The sequence below is a fragment of the Paramisgurnus dabryanus genome, chromosome 5, assembly GCF_030506205.2.
Source record: "Paramisgurnus dabryanus chromosome 5, PD_genome_1.1, whole genome shotgun sequence".
Lineage (NCBI taxonomy): Eukaryota > Metazoa > Chordata > Actinopteri > Cypriniformes > Cobitidae > Paramisgurnus > Paramisgurnus dabryanus.
The window spans coordinates 33,701,737-33,727,046 of record NC_133341.1 but is presented as its reverse complement, the minus strand read 5'-3'; the positions used below and the strand labels follow the sequence as shown (position 1 = coordinate 33,727,046).

At 37.4% G+C, this 25,310-nt stretch overlaps 1 protein-coding gene across 5 annotated transcripts; it reads right to left on the bottom strand.

Annotated features, from left to right (window-relative positions):
• Positions 1–719: 719 nt before the first annotated feature.
• On the bottom strand, positions 720–25,031 carry pxna (paxillin a). Of its 5 annotated transcripts, none has more exons than XM_065251220.1 (13): positions 24,900–25,031; positions 12,954–13,144; positions 12,432–12,639; positions 10,660–10,852; positions 10,422–10,575; positions 8,270–9,424; positions 7,121–7,390; positions 6,643–6,906; positions 4,254–4,412; positions 3,988–4,161; positions 2,410–2,491; positions 2,178–2,326; positions 720–2,089 (listed from the first exon to the last, which is right to left on the bottom strand). In XM_065251220.1, exons 1-13 carry the CDS (start codon positions 24,910–24,912, stop codon positions 1,823–1,825), a joined length of 3,279 nt encoding a protein of 1,092 aa, XP_065107292.1. In that variant the 5' UTR covers positions 24,913–25,031; the 3' UTR covers positions 720–1,822. The 5 variants fall into 5 exon arrangements, with proteins under 5 accessions (XP_065107292.1, XP_065107291.1, XP_065107294.1 ...); XM_065251219.2 differs by lacking the exon at positions 24,900–25,031 and adding an exon at positions 14,931–15,437; XM_065251222.2 differs by lacking the exon at positions 24,900–25,031 and adding an exon at positions 14,159–14,204.
• Between the last annotated feature and the right edge of the window lie 279 nt (positions 25,032–25,310).

Sequence of the window (25,310 nt, the reverse complement as noted above, 5' to 3'; positions counted from 1 at the left end):
ACCTACATTTATGTTATTAGTCATTTTTTAATACATTTTACAGAAACCTTTAATTGCAGTAAAAATGTCTCACCTCAGAAGTTCTCGCCATTCCAGTTAGAAGCACTGTGCACGCGCTGGGCTGGCGGCGCTCCTGCAGCGAGGCGCGTGCTTTACATTTATGAGTGTTAACAACAAACTAAATAAACTTTTATGGAAATTGAAATCCACTCTCCCCAAAGTCTTTGCCGTTCAAAATAAGGATAAGAATAATGATGAATGATGTTTTTTTTTCTTGTGTCATAAAGGCTTTAAATGTATTCTGAAGTCGCGTCATTTATTTGTTGATTCAATAAAATTCCTTTTGTTTCTGAAATATTTGCCAGAATTTGTAATTTTATATTGACATTGTGTACATTTTAGAGATAACTTAAAAAAGTAAACTAATCATGATCGCAGGTGTAAACGCAAACACTTATGAATAAATGAATGAGAGGCTTTATATTTAATTACAAATACAAATTGATGCTTTAGTCAGTTTGCGCATTAAATGTTCTTCTTAAAGTTTGCTTTAGATTTGAAAGCATAGACCTTAGTCCTCAATAAATGTAAAACATCACTTTTATTACCACATCACAGCATTTCCTTCTGATTATTTTAGTGTATCTGATAAACATTAATGCGAAGACAGATGTGTGTCAATCTCTAAACTGTTAAATAAATAAACGATCAACAAATCATTCATTCAGATTCTGGATTTTATTTAAAGCTTTACACAGTACATTGAGACCCCATGATGTAAATACAATGTGCATGTCATCAGTTGAAAAATAAAAGTCACAATCTTTTTCAGTGGAGTTTTTGTAATCAGTTAAATCTTAAGACTTCAATACATTGACCTGCATAAAGCAGAAAATCAAATAAAGATAAAGAAAAATATCATAAAATTATTAAAAACTCATTTCAAATGAGATGAGACGTTGAGAAGAAAAAACTCACATGTTTATCATAAAACATGCCCAGTGAAAAAACAGGCACATTGTAAACCAGCACATAATCAAAAACACAGGCATCAGAGCCACCATTGGTGTCTTTAATGAAAATAAAATATAAAATGTACTTAAAACGGTAGAAGTGAGAAAACTCCACAGTTAAAGACAAAGAGATCAAACCACTCCAGCCAATCAGAAATAGAAAAATCACCCATAAAATACAAATATAGAAACAACTGAAGAGAAAATAAATGGAGATCTGTATTAAATGACATGCACAATAAAACCCAAGACTGACCCAACTCGGAGTAGCAAAATTAGAAAAATATACAGAATATGATTTTGATGACACCAGCAGTTATTGCACCTTTAAGAAAACCTGACAGGCAGATGAAGGAGAAAAGCAAACAAAAGAGCCAAGTGCATCTTTATATCTAAAAACAGCAGCAAGAAAGAGATGGGAGAAGAAATGATCTCCTGAAATGTGCAAATAGGTGTGTGTGTGTGTGCATGTATGTTCAAGATAAGATCAGCGCGTGTAATAAATACAAAAATAGAACTGTTGATTTGTCCGCTGCAGTGGATTTTATCTAAAATAGCTCTCCACGCAACCCGAAGGCTAAATCTATTCTTTGCTAACACCTGGATCCAGAGAGGGAAGCATTAAAAAAGATGTTTAAAAACTTTAATGGCCTCCCTGAAGACTCAGAGCGCTTTGCAGCTTGGCACAGGAACACGCTGGTGTAAATGCACACTACGCCCACTGGAGGGCACTGTGAGAAATTTAGGACCTTTGATTGGTTCTCATTGGCAAACGCATGGCTCAATACGGTCTTACAGCAGCACAGAGTCTAGCTGAAGAGTTTGACGTAACAGCTCTGGCAGTACGGTTTGTCGTTCTGCTCTTTGAAAGTGCCTTTGTTCAGCTGTTTAAGGCAAAAGGCGCAGACGAAATGCTCAGGGTGAAACTTCTTGCCCATGGCTGTGATACAGCGGCCGGTTATGGGCTTCTGACAGCCGGAGCACAGTGAACCGCGTCTCTCGTGGTAATGCGCCTCGCAGTACGGCTGACCCTCGTGGTCGAAAAAACTGCCGTTCACAAACGGAGTGAAACACTCCTACAAACAAAGAAAAACAATTCATGTTTTATTCAAGTGATCCATTTTAATTTAAAACTTGAATAAATATATATTTATACACACTGACCCTGCACACAAAACACTCGGGGTGCCAGAGAGAACTGAGAGCAGAGATGTAATTCTCCAGGATGGCTCGGGCACAACCGCCACATTTGGGGGCAAACATGTCAAAGTAGTCTTTTCTGCAGTACGCCTTGCCCTCCTTTTCATGGAAACCTACAGGAAACATCAGAGAGAGAGAATGAAAGAGCGATCTAGCAAACCTTTGTAAAAGAGAAGAAAAGGAGGAAGACTCTTACCGTCAGGGCCAAAGAATGAGCCGCACTGGGCACAAAAGAAATGCTCCGGGTGCCAGGTCTTGTCTAATGCGGTCACCACTTTCTGCAAACATACAGAGAGAAAAACACTCAAATCAGATTCACTGACATCACATTTCACATCATTCAATGAGGGTAAAAGTGCAGACTATTGTTTTTATTAGGAGGGTAACGGTTTACTATATTAAATACTTTAAATGTATTTCTATAATATTTGCAGGTGAAGGGCTCAACCAACGGCACAGACAGATTTGTGTAGGAAACACTTTCCTAATAAGATCTTAAGTGTGAAGGACTGTTTATGTTTACAAGGAATGTGAAGTGAAAGGTAAGGTGGGATGGGTCAGTATCTGATATCAGCATTAAAGGATTAGTTCATTTTCTTAAAAATAATCCAGATAATTTACTCACCACCATGTCATCCAAAATGTTGATGTCTTTCTTTGTTCAGTGGAGAAGAAATTATGTTTTTTGAGGAAAACATTCCAGGATTTTTCTCATTTTAATGGACTTTAATAGACCCCAACACTTAACACTTAAGTGTTTTTTCACCGGAGTTTCAAAGGACTCTAAACGATCTCAAACGAGGCATAAGGGTCTTATCTAGCGAAACGATTGTCATTTTTTACAATAAAAATGGTTAGGGTTTAAAATGGTCCACAAATGTGCATTTCATATATGTAACACGTGACATTTCTACGTCACTACGCAATTACCTGTGACGCTGGCGTGTCACAGGACCAGAGGAAGACGAGAAGTTGTGGTTTAAAAGTGCATATTCTTTATTTTTCTTGTCAAAAATTACAATCATTTCGATAGATAAGACCCTTATGCCTCGTTTGGGATCGTTTAGAGTCCTTTGAAACTCCGTTGAAAAAAACTGTTGAGTTAAGTGTTAGGGTCCATTAACGTCTATTGAAATTAGAAAAATCCTGGAATTTTTTCCTCAAAAAACATAATTTCTTCTCGACTGAACAAAGAAAAACATCAACATTTTGGTTTGACATGGTGGTGAGTAAATTATCTGGATTTTTTTAAGAAAATGAACTAATCCTTTAACACTAAACACTTGGCGAAACAATTCAAGGTAGACAAACTGACCCGCTTAACAGCGTAAACCAGAGGAAGTAAAATGTTGTGATATACAACGGTCACAGACAAAATGATTACACAAGATTATAGAGCTTAATTTCTATAAGTAGACATAAAACTTCAACATTACTCCACTAAGTGGAGCCATCATCCTCCATTGTGCTGCTAAGAAGAGTCATGTGATCGCGGGTGGTGGCGTTGAGCTAATTTTCCAGCGTCGCATTTTTAATGACGCACAACACGTCTTGACATGGGAATATCCGATCTGTCTGCATACATGGCGGAAGCGAATGCATTTATCCGATTTATTTGTTATTTATTTCCACATATGATAAAGACCTGAAACCGATTGGAGAATATCAAAATCTATTCAATTTTTTCCTGCTTACACCTGTGGGTCAAATCCCATCTGTGTCACGGGGAAAAAAATCTGAATTGAGATGCAAGTTAAATGCAACCTAAACTCACATCCAGAATGGGTCCGTTGCAGTAGTGGCAGCGTGGAGAGAAGAGACTGTGATAATCTTTCTCACAGTACGGCTCCCCGTCTCGCTCAAAGAAGTTTCTGGAACCGATTTCTTCCTGACAGTGAGTACACACGAAATGTTCTGGATGCCACGTCCGACCCATCGCTGTCACCACCTGAATGAGTCCAAGACAACACAAAGATCCTAAGATTACTAAGACCTGACAAAGAACAGCATCTGGATGAGTTTTGATAAATGGACTCTTACCTGTCCAGCGATGGGCTTCTTACAAGCTCCACAAACTCCTTTGGCCACAGTTTGAACTCCCAGTCGGTTAAGATCGGACTGCAGACTGCCCAACATGTTGTCCAACTTATTACCCTGTTTCTGAACATTACTGGGAGAACTCTTTCCCTGAGCCATTATCTGCACGAACAAACAAACAAATACACAAACATCACTTTAAACATCTTCACTGTATGCTATAATCTCATGTCATTCTTCATTGATGTTCACACGTGCATTGATCGACATGATATATGAATAATAACAGAATTAATAAATTTTCTGGTTGAGCTCAAGGGTGCAAAAGCAGGTTTAAAGTGACTACATTCAGCTCAGATCTGAAATCACTACACCACAGTAAATAACACGGTAAACAGTGTAAAGTCAACGTTTCTCCCTTGACAAACCTGACATGGTTATTTATCTGTTCATGTGGGCATTAGCTCAACATCACAGAGATGAATCTCATTGGCCGCCGCCAAATGCACTTTATGTTCTACCAATCTGAACATTCCCCCATTCCTCTCGGGAATTTACGTATCAACATATTTCCAAACTTCCCAGAGGTAAACACTACATCAAAAGTGCAATTATTACTTAGGAAAATCCTATTTACCATCATTTCGATAGCATGAATTGAAGGCAGCTTTATTCAGATATATATCTATATACTGCCATCAAAGAAATCATTAGTTGTTAAACAGAACCTGTCAATTTGGTTGCATACCATAAGGCAAAAAAAAAATGATTTCACTGGCCAAAATATGTTGTATATATATATGCTAAATACATTTTGTAAAAAGTAAAGCTTTTATATATTTAAGTATAAAATGTATATACACTTTCATCGGATGCATGAGTGTTGTCGCGATTATGCGTCGAACAAATGTTTTGGTTTCCTAAAGACGAAGGGATGACAGCGATCATGGATCAACGATATGTGAAGGGAGCCGATCTGTAGTTAAATTTGTATAGATTATATAGTACACATTTTACACAGTAATGTTAGCTCAGTGTAGTTTTTCATACGCTTTAACTATAAAATATGAACTACGGTAATCTCCTTGTTTATTTAGGTTGTCATCAGAAATAATCTACTGTAAAAGGACTCTGCGCAAGTTAGGTTTGTTCCACCAAGCAGTTTGTTTATGTTGTTAATGCTGAAACCGTCTATAAGTATTTATAAAATATACAAGTATATTTTTTCTTTTGAAAATATATTTTTTATTACCTTTTTAAACCTGGTATGAGTTTACAGGTTACAAAGGTTTTCTTCCAATGCAACATGAATATAATGGGTTGAAAATACATTTATTTTTAAACTATTTTTCAAAATATATTGCCAACAATTTGGTAAATTTTTTATATATTTGAAAATATATTATTTTGCCGTATGGGATGTCATGGTTGTCTGGATATTTTACTGTGCATTATACACTTACATCAATTTAACGATGAGCAATTTGACATCTGAACTAATTTGACATATATAGAAAGGCTGTAGGAATTTTACGTCTGTTTTAGTAATCTAAGAAATCCAATCCCAAAGCTTTCCCCATGAGATCAGACTCCTTCAACAGTTACCACTTCATAATCTTCCCGAAATACAACAGATGTTCAAAACATGGTTAGATATCAGACCAAACAGGGTTATGAGTCAAAAAGTGCGGTGTAACCCCATCTCTCATCTCTATATCAGAGCACCGTGAGTCAGTAGTGTTATTTAAAGAGCAAAAATAACCAACATGCTTTCACACATAAACACGCTGCTCCTTTAGAGTCTAGTCAACCTTAAATCTTATTGTACTCCGGCCAACAACCACACACAACTACAGCAAGAGACCGACTAACAATGAGAGAAGAGTGGGAACAAAAAATTTAATACATTTAAATCAATTTGTTCTTCTGTTAATCCAGATTGTTCCTCACTATCAAGCAAAGACGAGCATTAAAAGGACAGTCATCCGGTCATCATTTACTCATCATCATGTTGTTTAATCCTGTAAGAGTTGACGGTACACATTGACTTCTATAGTAGGAAAAACAAATACTATGGAAGTCAATGGGTAACATCAACTGTGTGCTTATCATCATTTATCAAAATATCTTCTTTTGTGTTCAACTGAGTCAAAAAAAAACTTTAGGTTTAGGTGATCTTCACTTTTGGGTGAACTATCCCTTTAAATAAATACTGAAGGACAGACATGTTTCACTAGGCATGTCTGCACCAGAAAACTATTGCATGAATGCTGAAACATTCCTAGCGTGTGCCCCGTTTTAAGGACACGAGCACAGCAGCGTGCGCTCTAAAAGCCACATGCTGTAAACCGGAAGATGCGAAAGGAAATCCAGAGCGAGTTCATGCTTGTACCGGTGGAAAAAGAGGCTCATATTCCGTTTGGCAGGCCACAGATGCTACCACCTTCGGAGGAGGCGGCGGCGTCACAGGTTTGGGTGGAGGGGGCAGAGGAGGAGGAGGACTGGTGTGGACTTTAGGTGGAACTGAGGGTGATGAAGAATACTGAAAAGGATTTTTAGGGGGTGGAGGTGGTGGGGGTAGAGGTGCTAGCTTGTTTGTGACTGGATGGGTTAGGACTTTTTTTAGAGGACTTGGTGAGTCAGGAGGAATAATGATCTGACGAGCAAAGAAACACATAAGAGGAAGTACAAACATGAGAGAAGCAAATATGAAGCTAAGCTACGTAGGCATGAAAGATAATTTAAAAGTGATTTCTACTGGTTAAATCTGATGTAATCTATCATCATCATCATCATCATCATCCATAAGAACTACTAGAGTTGAGTTTTGTTAGTTTTACCGATACTACGTTGACTTGAAACAACGCTACCTTATCCACAGTCGGCGATACACAACCCTCCTCTCGTAGACGCTGTGGGTTTGAACAGATGATGACCCCTTCTGTAAGCCAATGATCTGGCTTTTTTTGTGGCCGTTCAGTGCGAGCAATTCCCAGTTTCCCTTGCAGCTCTTCAATGAGTCGATCCTGAGAGTTCGTTTTGTTAAGAATGAGTGGGCCCATTTTTTTGCGGATCTGGCCATCTCGAAACATCGGGTGGACATTGGACGTTTCCTTTGTGCGTTTGATTACCGATTTAAGCTGCGGAAAGGCGGTGTTAATGGAGAAACCTCTTGATCATATTTATATCATGCAATGCTCTTCAAGAACACCATTCCATAAAAGCAGCAGGCAGGTTAGGACAACGATCACAAATTCCATCAATTTACTGCTTTAGACATCAAAGTAGAAACATCATGAAGCTTTAACAAACAAGATCAAACTATGCAAGAGCTGGTATGACTGTGCTAACATGCTAAAGGGAAAACCAACTCATTTGACCTTTGTACTTTGAGTTCACACACTTTGCAACGGCTAAAATCTGCATCATGCAAGGACCCATGGTAACCAACTAACTAATTAACAGGCTGACCATTATTGATGCTTACAAAGAAAAATGGAATGCAGACGCCCTGCAGACTTAGTAAACTTCACTGGAACTCAAAGTCCATCATTGCAGAAGTGTAAAGACACAGGGCAAGCCCAGCCTTGTTAAGTGTTCAGCCGCATACAGCTCAGTGAAAAGCACGTCATAGCACGCTTTATAACATCATCTTACTTAGACTCATACCCTCATTTCATGCACCATACAAAAGAAACATCACACACACATACTTTCCCAAAATCAAGAGTAACCCAAACGATGCAATACGACAACCCCAATGAAACAAATAGGCAATAGTTAATTTTACGAGTGACGTGTATCAGGTTTTTCTGAAGCATATTTAACTTACTAATAGGGGAGCGAGATGGAAAGGTTCAGATTGAGTATCAACAGGCCCTCCTGGCCCCAGCATCAGGCTCATATATTTCATCAAGTATAAACAGCCATACAGCGTCCTGCATGCTTACCACTCTCATGCTCACTAAATTTAGGAGTGCAAATTGGAGACGGCCTGATTGAGTTGGTGTGAGTCATACTTGTCCAGAAGCAGACAGCCTTTCAACTGCTGATGGCTGGAGAAGTGGAAGGTCCAGTGAAACATCTGATGCCTCAACGAGCAATCTGTCATTCAACCAACTGGACTCTGTGGTGGGATAAACTGTACCTTCATGTTCATCCTCTAGTGTCAGTTCACCCAGATCTTCAACAATCAACCTTTGCCTCTCACTGTCAGATAAGGCAGGAGTTTCCTCAAGCACAGTCAAAGGCGTTTGTTTGACTGACTCTTGTTGGGAAAAACTGGACACCAATGGCTCGTCCAGATCTCCGTCAAGTAGAGGCTTGGGGCAAGTGGGGCCAATCCCCAGTATGCCTGATTCAGAGTTATCAAGTTTCTTTCGGGAAGGCTTCGGGGTTAATGTTAGGGTTGAAACTGGAGGAGCGGGCAGTGTAGTGAAAGTTGGCACAGGATTCTTCATAGTAATCCCTGGATGAGGAATTGGGCTCTTGGCAGCGTCTTCAGTGATTGGGCTTTTTGATGCTGTAATATAACTGCTACTCTTTGGATCGGTAATGGGGCTTGCGCTCTTTCTTACTACAACTGAGCTAAAGGTTTCAACAATTGTTTCAGGACTTTTCACATCTGTGATTTGATTAAAGCTCGTAGTAACCTCCGGTGGACTTGGGCTTTTGGCTACAGGAACTGGGCTAGAAATTCTTGGAACCTTAACAGGTGTGGATTCCTTTGCAACTACAGTTGAATTGTTTTTTAACACGGATACAGGGCTTGATGTCTTGTTCAAACTTGACACTGGTAGGTTTTGTACAGATGGTTCTTGCATAAAACAAGGCATTTTAAGAGGCTCAGAGGTTGTAGTCTTTGTGCTAGAATCTACAAGCTTTTTTTCCGAATCTGTTTTGAGTGTGGAGGACTGAGATGTTTTGCAGGATGTGTTGACCAAAGTTCTACTGGAAACTGGTCCTGAATTTGTTGTTTCCTCAACAATGTGCAGTTCCAGTAAAAGTGATGAACAGGTAGGGGGAGGTTCACAGGGAGGAACAATGCGATCAGATACTTCTGCTTCTTGGTTAGGGGAAGAACAGACTTCGAGAGTCTCAGTCATCACTACTTTGGGAAGATCTGACTCTTTCACAGAAAGTGAATCCTCCTTTACTGGGCGTACAGTGTCAGACTAGACACCCAATGGCAGGATAAGACAACAAACAAAAAAGAAAAGGGAGGGAAAGTATGAGAGACAGAAACTTTGGAAAACAGAAAGAGCTGTGGGGAAGGAGACCTGATACGTGCAATGCCAAATCTCCTGTAGCTGAACCAGGAGATCATTTCACTGAAGACCGAGGTCATGGGTTCAACACAAAAGTGAAAACACAAACGTTAAGTATCCTCGCTGAGCTTTCATCTGATGTTAGTTTGACTAAACTATACTAAATCAATTTGATCATCAGAATACATTTTCAGATATAACATCACAGTAACCACAGTATTTCAAATACAGTATTTTCTGTACGCAGTGTGCTTTACACTTTCAAGGCAGATATGAAAACAGGACCTTGATAAATGAATCCTTAAGATCGTGCAAGCAAATAAACCTTCTTATATTTAAAAAGCCCTGATAAATACTCACATACTCCGTAATGCAACTCATGCAAAAAACAGTAAAGATCTTTAACATAAAATAAACATATGTGAAGCAGTCTGTCGTCTATTCAAGGACACTATAACCGCTATCAAAGTGCCACTTGATAAAGTTAAGATGATCTGTAGACATTTCTGTAGAAATTTACCAGTTTCCCCAGTCTAATTTATTAACAATATGAAAACAATCGAAAGAGCTGACGAACATTTTTTTTATTTAAACTCATATTGTAATAATGTTTTAGGCCAATAAAGCTGCTACCGTTTATAGGATGACAAAGTGATGCCTGTGTTGGATTGTGTGCTCACTATGGCTGCTATAGTTAATGCATAAAAATAACAAAATTATATAGTCATAGTTAATTCATTTACCCAATTTGACATTTATTTGACTGATCATTTAACAAACATTTTGGTAATAAAATGATAAACAACCATGTGATATTCATGATTCTTTTGAAAGTCCTAGTGATCATTTCATGAACACCACAGCTATTGAAATAAATACAGCTCTTTCTTTGTCTTAGACTTACATTACTCTGAACTTTAAAGTCAGACAACGATGCCATGAGTTCATCCAGTTCTCGTGTAGCTGAGGACGCTGAGATTCGGGCCTGCTGCTGGGCGGCCGGTGTCTCCTCATGTATTTCTCTCATCTCAGGAATCACAGGCACTGATGGCGGAGGTCTATAAACCCATCACACAGATTCAAATCAGTCTTAAGAAATGAGCACACATGCAGCACACATCTTTATTTGTGTGAAAGCTTACACAGAGACGGGTACAGAGCTCGTCAGCTCATTTAACAGACTATCAACATTGGGTCGGACATCTTCTACACCCCGACCGGCTGCCTGCCGTTTAGGTTTCTCTACTTTGGGAGGAGAAGCTTTCCCAACAGATGAGAGTCCATTTTCTGTAGCGAAGCGTTGAGCATTGAGAGCTGGTTTGGGTGGCTGCACCTCTGTCAGAAAGAGAGGAAACAACATTTATAAAATATACAAATAATATCTGTAGTGAAAATAAGACCTGATCATAAGTTTCATAACTTTAAATCAATGGCATAAAACATAAGTCCCCCTGTAGTTGATTATTTTATCACCTAAAACTCATCTTTGAGCATCATAATAGCATTCATATTTCTTCGTGCTTTAAAACAGCATGAATATAAGTCTACACCCTCGCCTCATTTAAAATACAGATTTATTAATATATGCAAATAAGTCCTCGCCTCTACTCTCACACCAGCTAAGACGGGTGTAGGCAAGTTCGGTCCTACAGAGCCGCAGTCCTGCAGAGTTTAGTTCCAACCCTAATCAAACACACCTGAACAAGCTAATCAATGTCTTTAGGATTTAGACAGCAGGTTAGATTATCAGTGCTTAGGCTAAAATATGCAGGACTGCGGCTCTCTAGGACCGAACTTGCCTACCCCTGAGCGAAGACAACAGATTACAGACATTACACCACAGGGGGACTTTAAAGACACAACAAAAGCAAAATTGACCCCACCCTTTATGCTTCTGGTCTTATTATGCGTTAGTATTAATAATTGATTCTTATAGTAATTTCATACAGTGTGCTGGGTGTTCCCAAGATGTTACTATATAGTTGATGTCTTTTATTGTCAGTGGCTCTTTTGACAATGAAGTGATTTGATCGATTTGATCCCAGCATGTTGTTAAGCGGTCGATGAAGGGTTCTGACTGAGTGCTAAAGTTTGGTCTATGGGCCGAGACAAACTATTATAGTTTAAGTCTAAGGGATTTTCTTATTGGCAAATGTCTTTTTATTTCTTAACAAGCCTTAAACAGTATTTAAAGTAATAATATCAACATCAAAAATCTATTACAGTTTTTTACAGATGCTAGGACACATTTGACAATACTTAGGTCAGCATTATATGTTTTCTCTGTTTATAATTCACTGCAATATATGTTACTGGAATAAATCAGATATGATGCAGAAGTCTTCAATATTTTATGTAGTTTATTTTAATTTTTTTTGCACTGAGTAATTCCAAAATACAAGAATTTGTATACACACCATCCACTGATACAGATACAATAGTGATGCTAATTTACTCAGTCTTCTCCCTTTGGCCAACTGTTTTTATAGCATTTATTTTTAAGATTTAAAATATATTTCATTAAAATATTACTGGAGAAATGTAACAAATCGTGGCGTATTCAGTTGTGTATTATGTTATTGTTTTGAACATATGTTTAAGAGTTTTAAAACAGTATGTAAGCATGTGCAGATTGTCCTGTATGTATAAAGAGTTTTGGCAGTTGTTGTGTTATTCATGAAATTTGAGAGATGTAGTCATTGAATGCATTTTGTGCCAAAGCACAGTTTATCCCACATAGACTTCTGTTGTGATCACTGTGTGAAGAGTATTGAGAAATGTGTCCTAGCGTCTGTAAAAGACTGTAAACGTCCTGTGATCTCCAATCAATGATATTCAGTCTATAACCGCACATAAGAGTCTGTTGTTATTCTTGATTGATGAATGAAAGTCTATGGTTTTTATGTTTTCTCACCTTCAGTGGGGAATGAAGGAGTGCTGTGTTGAACGGCATTGAGCTCCAGTAAGAGACGGTCCAGTTCAGACAGATTACTGCCCAGTGATGAGCTCATAACTGATGCTGGTGAATCAATGCTCTTCTGCTTGTTAGGAAAACTGTAGACGTGTTCCTCTTCTGACTGTGATGTGCGAGGACTCGGGCTTTTCTGAACTGAGCTCAAACACTTGAAAAGGAAGAACGGCAAAATATTAATACACTGAAGTTATGCATTACTGTATGCTGATATGCTTTTATATTTTTATAACGCAAAGGTTTATAACACAGACTGTTCACAAAAATAAAGCTGCATAAATCATACAAGTTACGATGTCTCTGGATCAACTTAAGATTAAAGGTTTGTTCAAGCAAACAAAGTAAACAGGTTGACATTCGGCTTTCACCCAAAAAAGTTAAAGATTAACTAACAAGGCTCATATGAGGAAAAACCCCTCCAGGAATGGATTAATAATTGACAGGGTTTGTAAGTCTGCACTTCACCTGGCTTGATGGATGCTTTGATTCGGTTCCATTCAGTATTTCTGCAGGATGTGATGTCACCGAAGGCGGCGAGGACACTTCCTGATAAGGGTCACTTTTTATAGGGAAGGAATATGGCGTCTCATCTGGGAGAAACACAGCTTGTTTTGAAATGTGGGAAGTCGTGGACTCCAGATCAGCCAAAAGAGCGTCTAAAAAAAAAAAAATCAACAGAGAAAATAATTATAAGCAGAAAGATTGATTGACATTTAGCAGATGCTTTTATCTAAAGTGACTCTCGATGCATTCAAGTCTCTGCTAGCACAACAACACAACTAAACTACAGGAAGACGTCACGGCTGATCAATGTAGAGACTGTAAACATTCAATCAAACAGTTGTGGGTTTGGGTGGTTTAGTGAGGTTACCCACTGGCCAATGTTCAGAAATATCATCAAAACAATCATTGCACACAAGACTTGTAATTTTGTCGTTTCATCTTTAGCTGATTCTGCGTGTACATATCGTATAACATTCATGTCGAGATTTGTGCTCATCAGTTTCACGTCTGCTCATTTCTCAATAATTCTGTTGTCATTTCTTCAAGTCTGTTCAAACACACATCAGCAGGACCTGATCTTAGATCTGTGGTATAATCATGAATCACATGATGGTGAAATCACTGCAGGTTTTATCTGTACAGGGTGTGGCGAGTGATTCCTTCACATTTACAGACTGCTATGAAACATCACAGTCTGCAGGTAAACATTAACACGGGAAGAAAAGACGACAAAATACACAACAATACAGCACGCAGACCCAGTTCATGACAATATAAAATCAACACAATACACAAGTAATAAAACATCCTCTTAAAGATTCAAAGTTACAAACACACTTCATTGAGTAACAGTACAGTGGCAATAACAGAAAGTTTATAAGTCTTTTAGTTTGGACGAGTTGAAACGTGTCAGTCACTCACGACCGGTATAGATACTACGATAAGCCAGATTTACCATTCATACGCTCGTAACATTTCATTGAATAAAAGTTTAGTAACAGGTTACAAAAATATCAACTTAACACAAATCACAGATATTTCTTTAGTCTACAAACACACACTGCATAAAACAACATTACACAACATCAACCAATCCAGAACCACCACCAAACACATGAAAGACACAAACCACAAAGATTAAACTAAAACAGACTCCTTACTTACAGAGAGAGACACACACAGAGTTACGCCCTGAGACGATTTCTGACTTAACCTTCAAACTTTATCTTACTGAGGAGGAGCTATGAGTGAATAAACAGAATGAACGAGAGAGAGAGAGAGAGAGAGAGAGAGAGAGAGCGAGAGCGAGAGAGAGAGAGACACACACAAGAACATACGATACTCCATCATAAACGTCTGGGGGGGGCAGGTGCTGCTAACTTTAACTTCTACATAACCAGATCCTAAGAGCACTGTGGGTCTGAAATTGATCAACCATCTGCTCAAGAAACAAAGACTAAACCAACTACTTTTCATTTCAGTTAATCTGGTTTAGATCAAGATATCCATCAAACACAAATAAACTACAGTTTATGTGGCAGCTACAGTAAATATAAAAAAGAGGAAGAGTAGAAGAAGAGAGAACCTGAAGCTGCTGCCGTATTTCATCTGTTTGTTCAGCGCTCAATAAGGAAGTGGACCAAAGTAAAACATTAAGCCATTTTCTCACCCTTCTCTCTTGACCATTTCTGTTCTTCTAGTTGTTTCACAATCACATCCATCACAGTTAAGTTAAGCATCCTCATTTCAAATTTGATGCGAGCACACAAACATCTTTTCTGATGCTCGTGACATCATGATAACATTTCAACCTTTTTCTAACATCTTAGAGTTTCTGCAAATATCCAAAAACCACCTTGGTCACGTTTGTTTGCTATCAGGAAGACTTTTGAGAAAGCATGAGAATAAACTAACCAGACGCTGAGAACTGAATGTTACCTCTCTCCGGTATCCAATCTGAGTCTGGAATCAAATAAATCCCATCAGAATCTGACGGGTCGGTGGACTGAATGACAGAACCTGATGTTTTCTGTGCTTCATCTGATACCAGGGCCTGATTTATCTCTGATGTCTCCATTGAAGCTGATTTTGGGACAGAAGATGAGGACTTCATCACTTCTATGGATGAATTAACTTCTGGACCTATAGTGGACTTATCCTTCATGTCTTCTACAGCGCCCATCTTTGGCAATTCTGCATACGCCATTAAACCCGACGACGCCATCGAGTCCGGAGAAACGGATATCAAACTCACATCAGGCACCGACACCTGGTCCGATTCTGCTCCTGATGAAAAATCCTTCATCTTCAACTCCTGCAAAACCTTCTCAACGTCTCGAGCCGTTTCTCCGTCCATTAGGAAACAAAACGAAAAATGAAGCAGAGAATCCGAGGAAGTCTGGACTCAACGGCCTTTAGAAAGGAAGGGTCGTTCCCATTCCGGAACACTGAAAACATTCCACAGCGCTCGCTCATGTATACAGCCAGCAGAGAGCCAGATAACACTTATTCCCAGAGGAAAGCATTTACAAACGGGAAACAAGACTAAAGACTATGCAAATCCATATATGACAAAGTTTAAGGGTCTACAAAAATGTAGCTGCGAGACATTATCTTAGAAGGAAGTCATGTTTAATTCTACGAGCAAGATATGCAAAAAGATTCAGAATTACTGCACAGGATTTCATTTTAAACAGAGACGACAACTAACCAGCTACCGCTCAGATTCAAAGTCAATAATCCAGACTAAAATTATCACTAGTTTTGGTTTCTGAAGAATTCAATTTCAGAGGCCTAAGAGAATTACTCTTATGAATATTAACTATAGTTTTACTACAGTTAAAACAAAAACAGTAGTGAAACCATGGTACCAATAAGGAAAAAAGTAATTTCTTTGGCCATTTTTTTAAATATATGCTAAATACATTTTGTAAAGAGTAAAGCTTAATTAAATACATTTTTAAATTTGAAAACATATTTATTTTTAACCTGCATATATTTACATACATTTAAAAATTCACATATTTTTCAACAAATACATTTCTAATTTTACTACCCTTATGGCAAAAATATATTATATTATTTTATTTTATTTTATTTTTTATATACACATTATAAAATTACAAGTATATTTTTCAGTTGAAAATATATTTGAAAAAAAGTTTTTGTTCCAATGCAATGTGAATATATATTTTAAAAAATATTTTTGTAAACATATTTTCAAATATATTTCAGTACATATATTTTTGGCCATTTTTTGTACATTTGTAAAATTATATTTAAAAAGTATTTTTTTGCCGTATGGGTAACCACAAAAAAAACATGGTTTTGACAATAATCTAGGGATGCACGGTTAGGATTTTTTGGCCGATACCGATACCAATTTAAACAGACAACTTCTGGCCGATACCGATTCCGATATTAAACACTTGTATACAATACTATACAGCTGGTCTATAAGCTAGTTTATTTCTGCCTCAAACTATTTTTACTAAACATGGATTGGATCTAATTAACATTTAACTGACCAACATAATAAGAGAGGCACAAATTAGGCTAAAACAAATATAATAAGACAGCATGACAACCTTAAAAGGTGGTTTTTGCTATTCAGCAATTAATTTTATTAACAACATTAACTCTTTTTTTTTACATATAATGGATTTCTTTATGCAGTTAATTAATAAACAATCGGTATCGGCCTTTCTTGTGCTATTGCCGATATGCCGATGGTTTCAAATTCATCAAAAATCGGCCGATAAATATATGAGATATTATATACTATAATCATTACACAAAAAATGGTTACTACACTTTTATATACTTTTTATATTACATATATATTACATTATTACTCCTCTCACTAGTATGGAATAATTTTAGCCACTGTACTGATTTTTCAGTTTTGTCTCTTGTTTTTATTTAATGTAAAGCTGCAATTAGTTAATTTTAATTGTAAAAAGCGCTATATAAATAAAATGTAATTGAATTAAATTGAACTTTTACCACAAAACACATGTTTAATTTTCAAAAGGGTAAGCTTGTATATTATTGAGTACACATAACTGTAGAATAACCTCAGATGCAAACATAAGGTCTGTACTTCTTTATTAAGATTATTTATATGCATTAATTGGTGTGCCACTGTTTCATAAGAACAACAATTGCCACAACAGTGATTATTTCAGAACACTGCCGTGGGTTAGTAAAATACTTCATACAGCACATGAGTTTATCTTACAGGAAAGAGCAAAGCAAGTAAAACAGGTGTGAGGAGACGAGACCTGCTATCTGATGCAAAGTCTTTGCCCCAAAGGCTCGAAATTTATGCAATATTTCATAATTCATAACCACTGCCAGATACACACGTCTACGCCACCTTCTGGTCAATGACTGAAACACAATCATGATCATCAGTTAAGCAACAGGTCTTTAAAGATACTCAGACTACTTCATCTAAACAAGAAACTTGAGAGATTATAATACAGTACAGTAATCCACTGTATTGCACAGATGAGCTGAACGTGCTGAGAGTCTAAAGAAGGAAAGTCTGCCATGCTGCGGTTTTCATATGAAATTCAAAGGGGACTGAAGCCATCATGAATGTGTGTTCAGTATATGCAGCAAACATAACACATTTTTGGTGGGGCGCTGAGAAGAAAAAGCCCATGCAGTTTACTACAACTTTAGTTAGCAGCCTAATTCTGTCACACATTAGCATGCTGTACTTCCTCTTTAATGTTTTATCATCTGAAAATAGAGGACGGGAAATATTTGTAATAAACCCTGTGAGCCTTCTGTTTCTAGAGATGATAAATGTGTGATTACTGACAGCAGTCTTTCTGTTTGATTCTTTCAGTAAATTTATCTGGTGACATATAAACTTTATACTGCGCTCAGATGTTTTTTTTAAGAGATGACAGATCTGATTATAGATGCTCCAGGATTTACAACAAAGTCTAAAAACAGTGTAAGTTATAATTAAACTGAGATGATTAGTGAGTTGATGTAGATGTTTGGATGATGATGATGCTGACCTCTCTCTCTCTCTCTGTATGTCTCTCACTCAGAGCTGTAATTGGTCTCACGTGGCGTCTCTGTGACAGAATTCTTATTTAAAACCTGCTGTCTTAAATATAGAGCCAGAGGAATCTTTCAGGATCATCAGGATCCAATATCCATTAAATCTTTCTTAAACAGAAATATCAGTCAGAGATTAAAAATGTTTTCTCATATAGCATATAAGTGTTTGAACCCAGACGGTTACATTCAGGTGTGTTGTCCGGCTGTGTTTTAAGATTAATTAATGGTAAAAGCAGATCATGTTATTATTTTCCTAATGCAGATTAATGGTACGCGCTGGGTTTTACACGGCGGGTACAGAACATTCAAGAATTCAGGGTTATTAAGGTTTTATCGGATCGGTCGGGTTTTACAGCTGGGATGTATTTCATCGTCTCTGTATGGCAGGTTTAGGGTTGGGGACGTCTTATTTTAGCGCCGGGGTCTTGGGTCTCCCCTCTTGGCTCACCATCTCGGTGGTCTTAATTCTCTGAAGGTCACGTCTGGAGAACTCTATATTCCCAAAGACGACTCATAAATGACTTTTCTCGTGACCAAGTGGCCAACATGTTTGATCTCATTTATCTGTGATAATAAGGAGGCAGAGCTAAGGGGTGTCCAGGTATCCAAAAATTCACTCCCTCCAATAAATCATTTCCCATTAATCAACGTTTTTATTTCAACATGCAGCAGTGCAGCACATTGTTAAAAACCTAATATTTAAAAAATGTTAACGTACATTGGAAGTTTTACATGATGATTTCATCGAAGGCTGGAAGAGGTTTTATAAGTCTATGCTTATAGATTGGGCTTTTTTTTCTCTGTTTTACAACAGAACTCAACGCCATGTTTTTATTCTTAGTGATCTTTTTACTGCCTGATGATGAGATTAACGGTGATGGACTGAACTTGAAAACATAACACGTATGGTGCACGGCACGACACTTAATTTCCAACAATAGCACACATGCACAGAGCTAAATTAGTTCACGCCTTTTTTGTTAATGGACAAATACACAAAACATGTCTTAAAATAGCCGTCTTAGTGAGTATCACAGTAAACTATTTATTATCTTTCCATTTATTCTTATTGTAAGTCTCTGTCATATAAGTTAAATATATAAGAAAAGAAAAATCACTTGCTGCTATGACTGGCTAACTGTAAATGTGCATTCACACACCAGACGTGGTAGAGGTGGCAAAAACACACTATTCCCAAGTAGTTGGACGCTTGAACATTTGAGTTTACTCGCTTCATTCGCGCATGAAATTCTAGTCATTTGAGACATTCACGCAGAAATTTGTTCAACTCGCACATTTACCAGACCAACGCGCAATTTGCGCCACGCCATTGATATTCGCTTCCCTGCATTGACTTAACATTTAGTTCACTCTACTGCGTCTGGTGTGAATGCACAGTAACTTTGTAACAAAGATTCATTCATATTAGCTAAATTACTTTTTTTTTTGCCAAAAATCCTTACTGTTAACTTTAAAGGAACAGTATGTAAGAAATTTATAATTAATCATAAAATGGCCCTGATATGTCACTAGACATTAAGAAAACATTTTTATTTCAAATACCTATATCACTCACAACAATGGTCTGGCCAGGATACTTAAAAAGTGGAGTTGCAGCCCTCAACTGATGTTTTATGTTGTCATTTTGTGTATTGGCCTCCAGTTGTGTGATTGCAGTACCGGTTTTAGCCACAAGTTTTGTGATTGCAATACCAGTTTTGGCCACAATCCTACATGAAGTGGATAGAAGATGTGAGCTGCAGATGGCCAAATATAAAGTGTCCAGATACATATATACGTATATTAGTATATTATATTAGTGCAACCAAACGCAACAACCAGACTTTTGATGCTGGGAAACCGTTTTGATAAACTTTCTGAGTTGCTAACACGTTAGAACCAATGGGGAATAACACCACTTCTGTTGACAAAATGCGCGCGCAGGCTATTTGATCACGTGAGCTGTAAAAGGGTCTATAGCCTCACTTAAATCCTAGAATGGCCTCTGGTATACTGTAGTGTGTGTCAAGCAGCACATGAAGTATGCATACTCAAACGTCCATCTGAGAGAGTACCGGTTCACCTTTGACCTACAGAAATCACTAAATATACAAGTCATCAAACTCAGTGGTGTTTAAAGTGCTTATAACTCATTCAGTCTTAGTTATGATATGACTGAATACAAACTCTAATCCCACAAGTAAGTCACATTCCCATGAGGTCCCATTCCTCAGTTTTATTATCTGATGGGCAGATAGGTGTTCTGGGAATTCCTGGAATACTTCTGCCTGTTTGGACTCGTGAAGATCTGCTCAAGGAGAATTCTGAGCATAGATACAGTTCAGATAAACTGGAAAAATCATTTACTGTGAATCCGATGCTTTGGTCTTGATCCTAACAGTAAGAGATGTCAAATGCGTATCTGTCAAAGGTCATAAAATAAAAGCAGTTTTCTTTCTTTGGCTTGTTTGATTTAAGGTGATGAAGAATTACACCGGATTACTAGAGATGGAGATTTGTATTTTGCCAGATGTAAGAAACATTATCAGTTAGGGTCGTATCTAACTAACACACAAATATGTTGTTGTTGATGTTTAACCAATGTGAGTGCAATATTCAATTTCACAAAAAAAGCTTTTGATTTCAACATAAAGTCTGTGTGAACTGAGATCACACCATTGTGTTTACATAAGGGCTGCCTAAAGATTAGTCACGACTATTCATTTGCAGAATAAAAGTTTTTGTATGCATAATTATTATACACAGTACATCAACAAATATTATGTATATATAAATGTATATTTTAAGGAAAAATATATTGATATAATAAATATTAGTCACGACTAATCATTAGGCAGCTCTAGTATACATCACAACAAGAAAAGGAAGAAGTTGTGACATTTTTACTGTAACTAAGAATAACACAACACCAAACAGGCTGCGTGCAACTCATACACATCTGCTAACTGATAACAATAACAACAAACTATAATCAACATCTGAAAACTACTAATTAACACTCTTAACTATTGCTATCAGTTAATAATAATAACAATAACATGTAAACAACACAAAACCGAAGGGTTCAGTGGGTGCACCCACAATCCAGTGGTGTGAATGTTGTTGCAACTCATTTTCTTAAGACACAACCACAGTTTCACACATCAGACCAAAAACCATGAAAACTTCACACACCGATAAGAAACTTATACTGTTTCAGCAAACAAATAATAACAACTTTTAGCTTCATCTCTTGTGTTTGTGCACACATAATGTGTCAAGCTAAAAACTATTATCATCTTAACTACAAAAACCTGATAAACACCAACAGCTCATGAGCTCACAATGTGTGTCTACATCTAATCTGTCCATTTGTGTTGTTGTTGTTGCCTGGTTATCAAAAAGACAAAAAGCTTCACTTCTTAATCCTCATCCATTTTAAGTCACAGTACATGGAGGTTAACAGTATTTTGGTAGGCAAAGTTTGGAAGTGAGTTAGCATTTGATCACTTCTGGTGAGTTTTTTTTTAACGGGCCTGTGGTTAAACTCCTTAAATAAGATCTTGGGTTAGTTCAAGCCCAATATATTTTCACGTTTTATTCTACGACATCAAGTATAACACCACACATGACTTTAATGTGTCTTTAAAGGATGTTTGCTAACAAGTTGCTACATGAGACTACTGACTTTGTCAGGGACTTTAAACGTATTTAGGCATGAAGATCTCAAAAACAACACAACATGGGCACAAGTTTGAAAGAGCTGTCGGTAGCTTAATGGTGATGATGACAATGACTACATTTACATGCACACCAATAATGTGATTTTTTCAATAATCAGAGTAAAGAGTTAATGGCAGTAAGATGACTGGAGCCAAAACCTCTTCACTCCCGTTTTCATTTTCTGATTATTAATATCTAATGATTGTGTTTAAAATTCACACATAACCCAATGATAAACTCACATGTACTGTCCACCGTTTTAATTTACTTGCATTAAATGACAAACACGTTCTGATGGACGCATTTGGTTTTTCTTTGCTGTGATGGCGACAGAAACTGCTGACAGCGAGTCGTGTTGACAGAGTTCAGGGAAAACTTCCTTATGTCAAGTTAAAAAAAAGAATTCCTGCTTAAGGTGCGTGACAAAAACACACGCGCACTTCAGTTAGTGCGGTACAGATGCAATTCAAGTGTTTACATGGCCGCATAGAGCAATTAAAAATGGCGTACGCCACGTTTTAATACGACTATATTTGCTGAGATTATGAGTTTAATCACATTATTTTTATCAAAATATTGTGTTTACATGAGGCAAAGTATAATCGCAATATGAGGGTGAATGATGTAAACGTGGTCATTGATGTGGAGAGAACAAGGTGTAGTTTACTTTTAGCCTAAGGTTAGCTTTTTATTTCTAGTAAATGCATTTAGACTTTAAAATTCATACAAATTGTGTTTGTCTGTGAAGAGTTTCTTGTTGGACAAAACTTCTAAGTGTCACTGAATGTTGAGGTAACCACCAGTGTCCAGCTAACTTCTAGGTTGGCCTACAAAAATACTTCATCCCTACACAAAATAAACAACAACACTATAATATTTCAGAAATAAGAATAACCATATTAACTCATCTACAGGTGACTTTGAGTTACTGAAGGGGAGCTGCGTATGAGGAAGTACGTTTACTCAAGTCAGAAAGAGAAATATTTCACACTGTGATGTTAAGTCTTTAACAGGACTCACAAGAGTCAAGCTGGAATGCTAGCAGTGACCCTTAAATGTCACAATTCACAAAATCACACAATCTGTTAAAGTACAAATTAACATTGACTCATACAAAACCCATAAAAAATCATTTACTAACCATGTTTCCACAAATAAAAAAAATTTGCTAATTCACAAAAAGTTTTACGCTCGCTTGAGGTCATTTTAACTTGCGTTAAAGAGTAAATGTGAATAATAAGAGATAGAGACCCATTTGCTGAATAAATTTTGAGGTAGTAAACATTAAACCCACGTGACTGATTGTCTAGCGGTTTCCACTGATGTTTTCTTTGTCATATATGGAGCTTGACGCCGTTGAAATGCCCTTGCTGTTAGTGCCTGCATCAAAAACTTTGCATTTCTTCTGTGCACGGCATTCAGTTTGACAATTACACTGCTAGTAAATTTCTCATTACTAAGTGCAGTCCTACCTCCGGTGGATATTAGGTTACCAATACCACCACTGTTATTCATTCAGACAACTTAATGGAAATGCACCGAATTCACAGTTGTTGGTTTTCCTTTATTTGCACATTTTAAAAAGATTCGCTTTATGTTTGGATAAAAAACAAAAAATGAAAGTTTAAAATGTGAGTAAACAGAGTTTGACTTTATGCAAATGAGCAGTGACACGGCATAGAGACAACCAATAGTAATCTTTCATCTGATACACTTCATTGGAGTGTCCAACTTTGATCAAGACTCCAACACTGTCTAATGCTGTGAGTAAAGTTATAACCCATTAGTCTAGTCTAGTCTAGTCTAGACCATAACTACCTGTCTGTTTGTCATGGATTATTCACTGTATTGTACTAAACTTAGTTGCTACACATGGAAACCTATTACAGAGAATAGATTATGACATTGCCTGGAGACAGACAGACAGACATCATCAAGTGCAGATTAGCAGATAAACTACCATAACACTAAATATCTCACGGTTAACACAGTCAACTGGCTGTGTTTTATAATTTGTTACCATAAAAACAGGAGCATCTTGCCTTAGCATCAGCACTTATGTTTGTTAATTCCTCCATTAAACTCAATGAAATCAATACAGACCATTAGAGAGAGTCAACAGACCACCATCATCATCATCATCATCACTACTACAATATATTCACTTCAATACAAAAGAAGCTGAACTAAAATACAAACCCATACTTCCAGAAAAATAACACAGATAGAGAAGTCTGATATCAATCAAACACACAAAATGAACAGAAGTTTAATCTGACTACACGAACAGCACCAAACTGATTAAATCATAGAACGGTTTGGGTCGGGCTTAAGTCTAGTCCAAGACTAAAATGCTTGTTTGAAGTTAGTCTAAACAGAAATATTTCAGTGCCATTGTTTTGTCTCAAGATGCACACAGTGTGGTTTTTGTAAGGTATGTTAGCAAAATCAAATTAAATGTCCTTAATATATCTAAGCTAAGGCCTAGTCCTGTCTTAATTTAAACTCGGTCTAGGAAAACACCGCTTTAAGATCTGTACAGAAGTCTGATTGTGTCTTAAACTGATTAAGAGCCAGGCAGAGGTCTGATCTTATGTTTTAAATGCTTTAATATCTCTACAGATGTCTGATCTCACGTTTAAAACAGTTTGAGTCATACAGATGTCGGATCGTATGTTTTAAACGCTTTAATAGCCGTCCAGAGGTCTGACCATGGCTTTAAGAGGTCTTAGCTTATGTTTAAAATGGTTTAAGATCTGTACAGAGGTCTGATCTCGCGTTTTAAACTGTTTAAGAGCCAAGCAGATGTCTGATCTTATGATTTCAACGGTTTAATAGCCGTGCAGAGGTCTGATCTTATGATTTCAACGGTTTAATAGCCGTGCAGATGTCTAATCTTGTATTATAAACGCTTTAAGATCTGTCCAGAGGTCTGATCATATGTTGCTGCAGTATCAACACGAGCATCGGCGCGCGCTGACGTTGGCAGAAGCCCCGCGCGCTTCATCCGCTTCGACTTCACACATTTCTCGCTCTCGCGGCGTTATAAACTCACGCTGTCGTTAATGTCGCGTGTAAATCGCTCGAGGAGTTGATACTCACCCAGGTCATCCATGTTTCTCGAGCGGTTTCAGCTCCGTCCCTTACCGAGCGGCTCCGTTTCGTGTCTCGCGCTCCGTAGCCGCACGCGGACAACTTTTCAACTCATGTGCACGCGCGGCGCGACCACGCGACGAGTTGAGCACACGCAGTACTGCGCATTGAACTGCTGACGTATAGAATTATAAGATTAGAAACTTTTTTCGTTTTATAAATAATTTTTTTAAATCATTGAAGACACGTGAATCATGATTATAATGACAGTCCGGATTCAGTCACACTAACAATATTTTTTACAGGTAAATATATCGCTAATGCACATCTTATTAACAATTTGCAATAACACGTAATATATGTAATCTATATCTGTTTCTTTTTTTCTTATGTTTCTACGATTTGTTTTCACAACAGTTT

Bases quoted from the DNA above. Each gene is read 5' to 3' on its own strand.
- pxna (XM_065251219.2), bottom strand. From the start codon at position 15,348: ATGGACGGAGAAACGGCTCGAGACGTTGAGAAGGTTTTGCAGGAGTTG. The intron at 13,145-14,930 runs GTAACATTCAGT...TTTTTTTTTTAG, and splicing joins AGATTGGATACCGGAGAGAG to ACGCTCTTTTGGCTGATCTG. The intron at 2,492-3,987 runs GTGAGTTTAGGT...GTATGTTTGCAG, and splicing joins GCAACGGACCCATTCTGGAT to AAAGTGGTGACCGCATTAGA.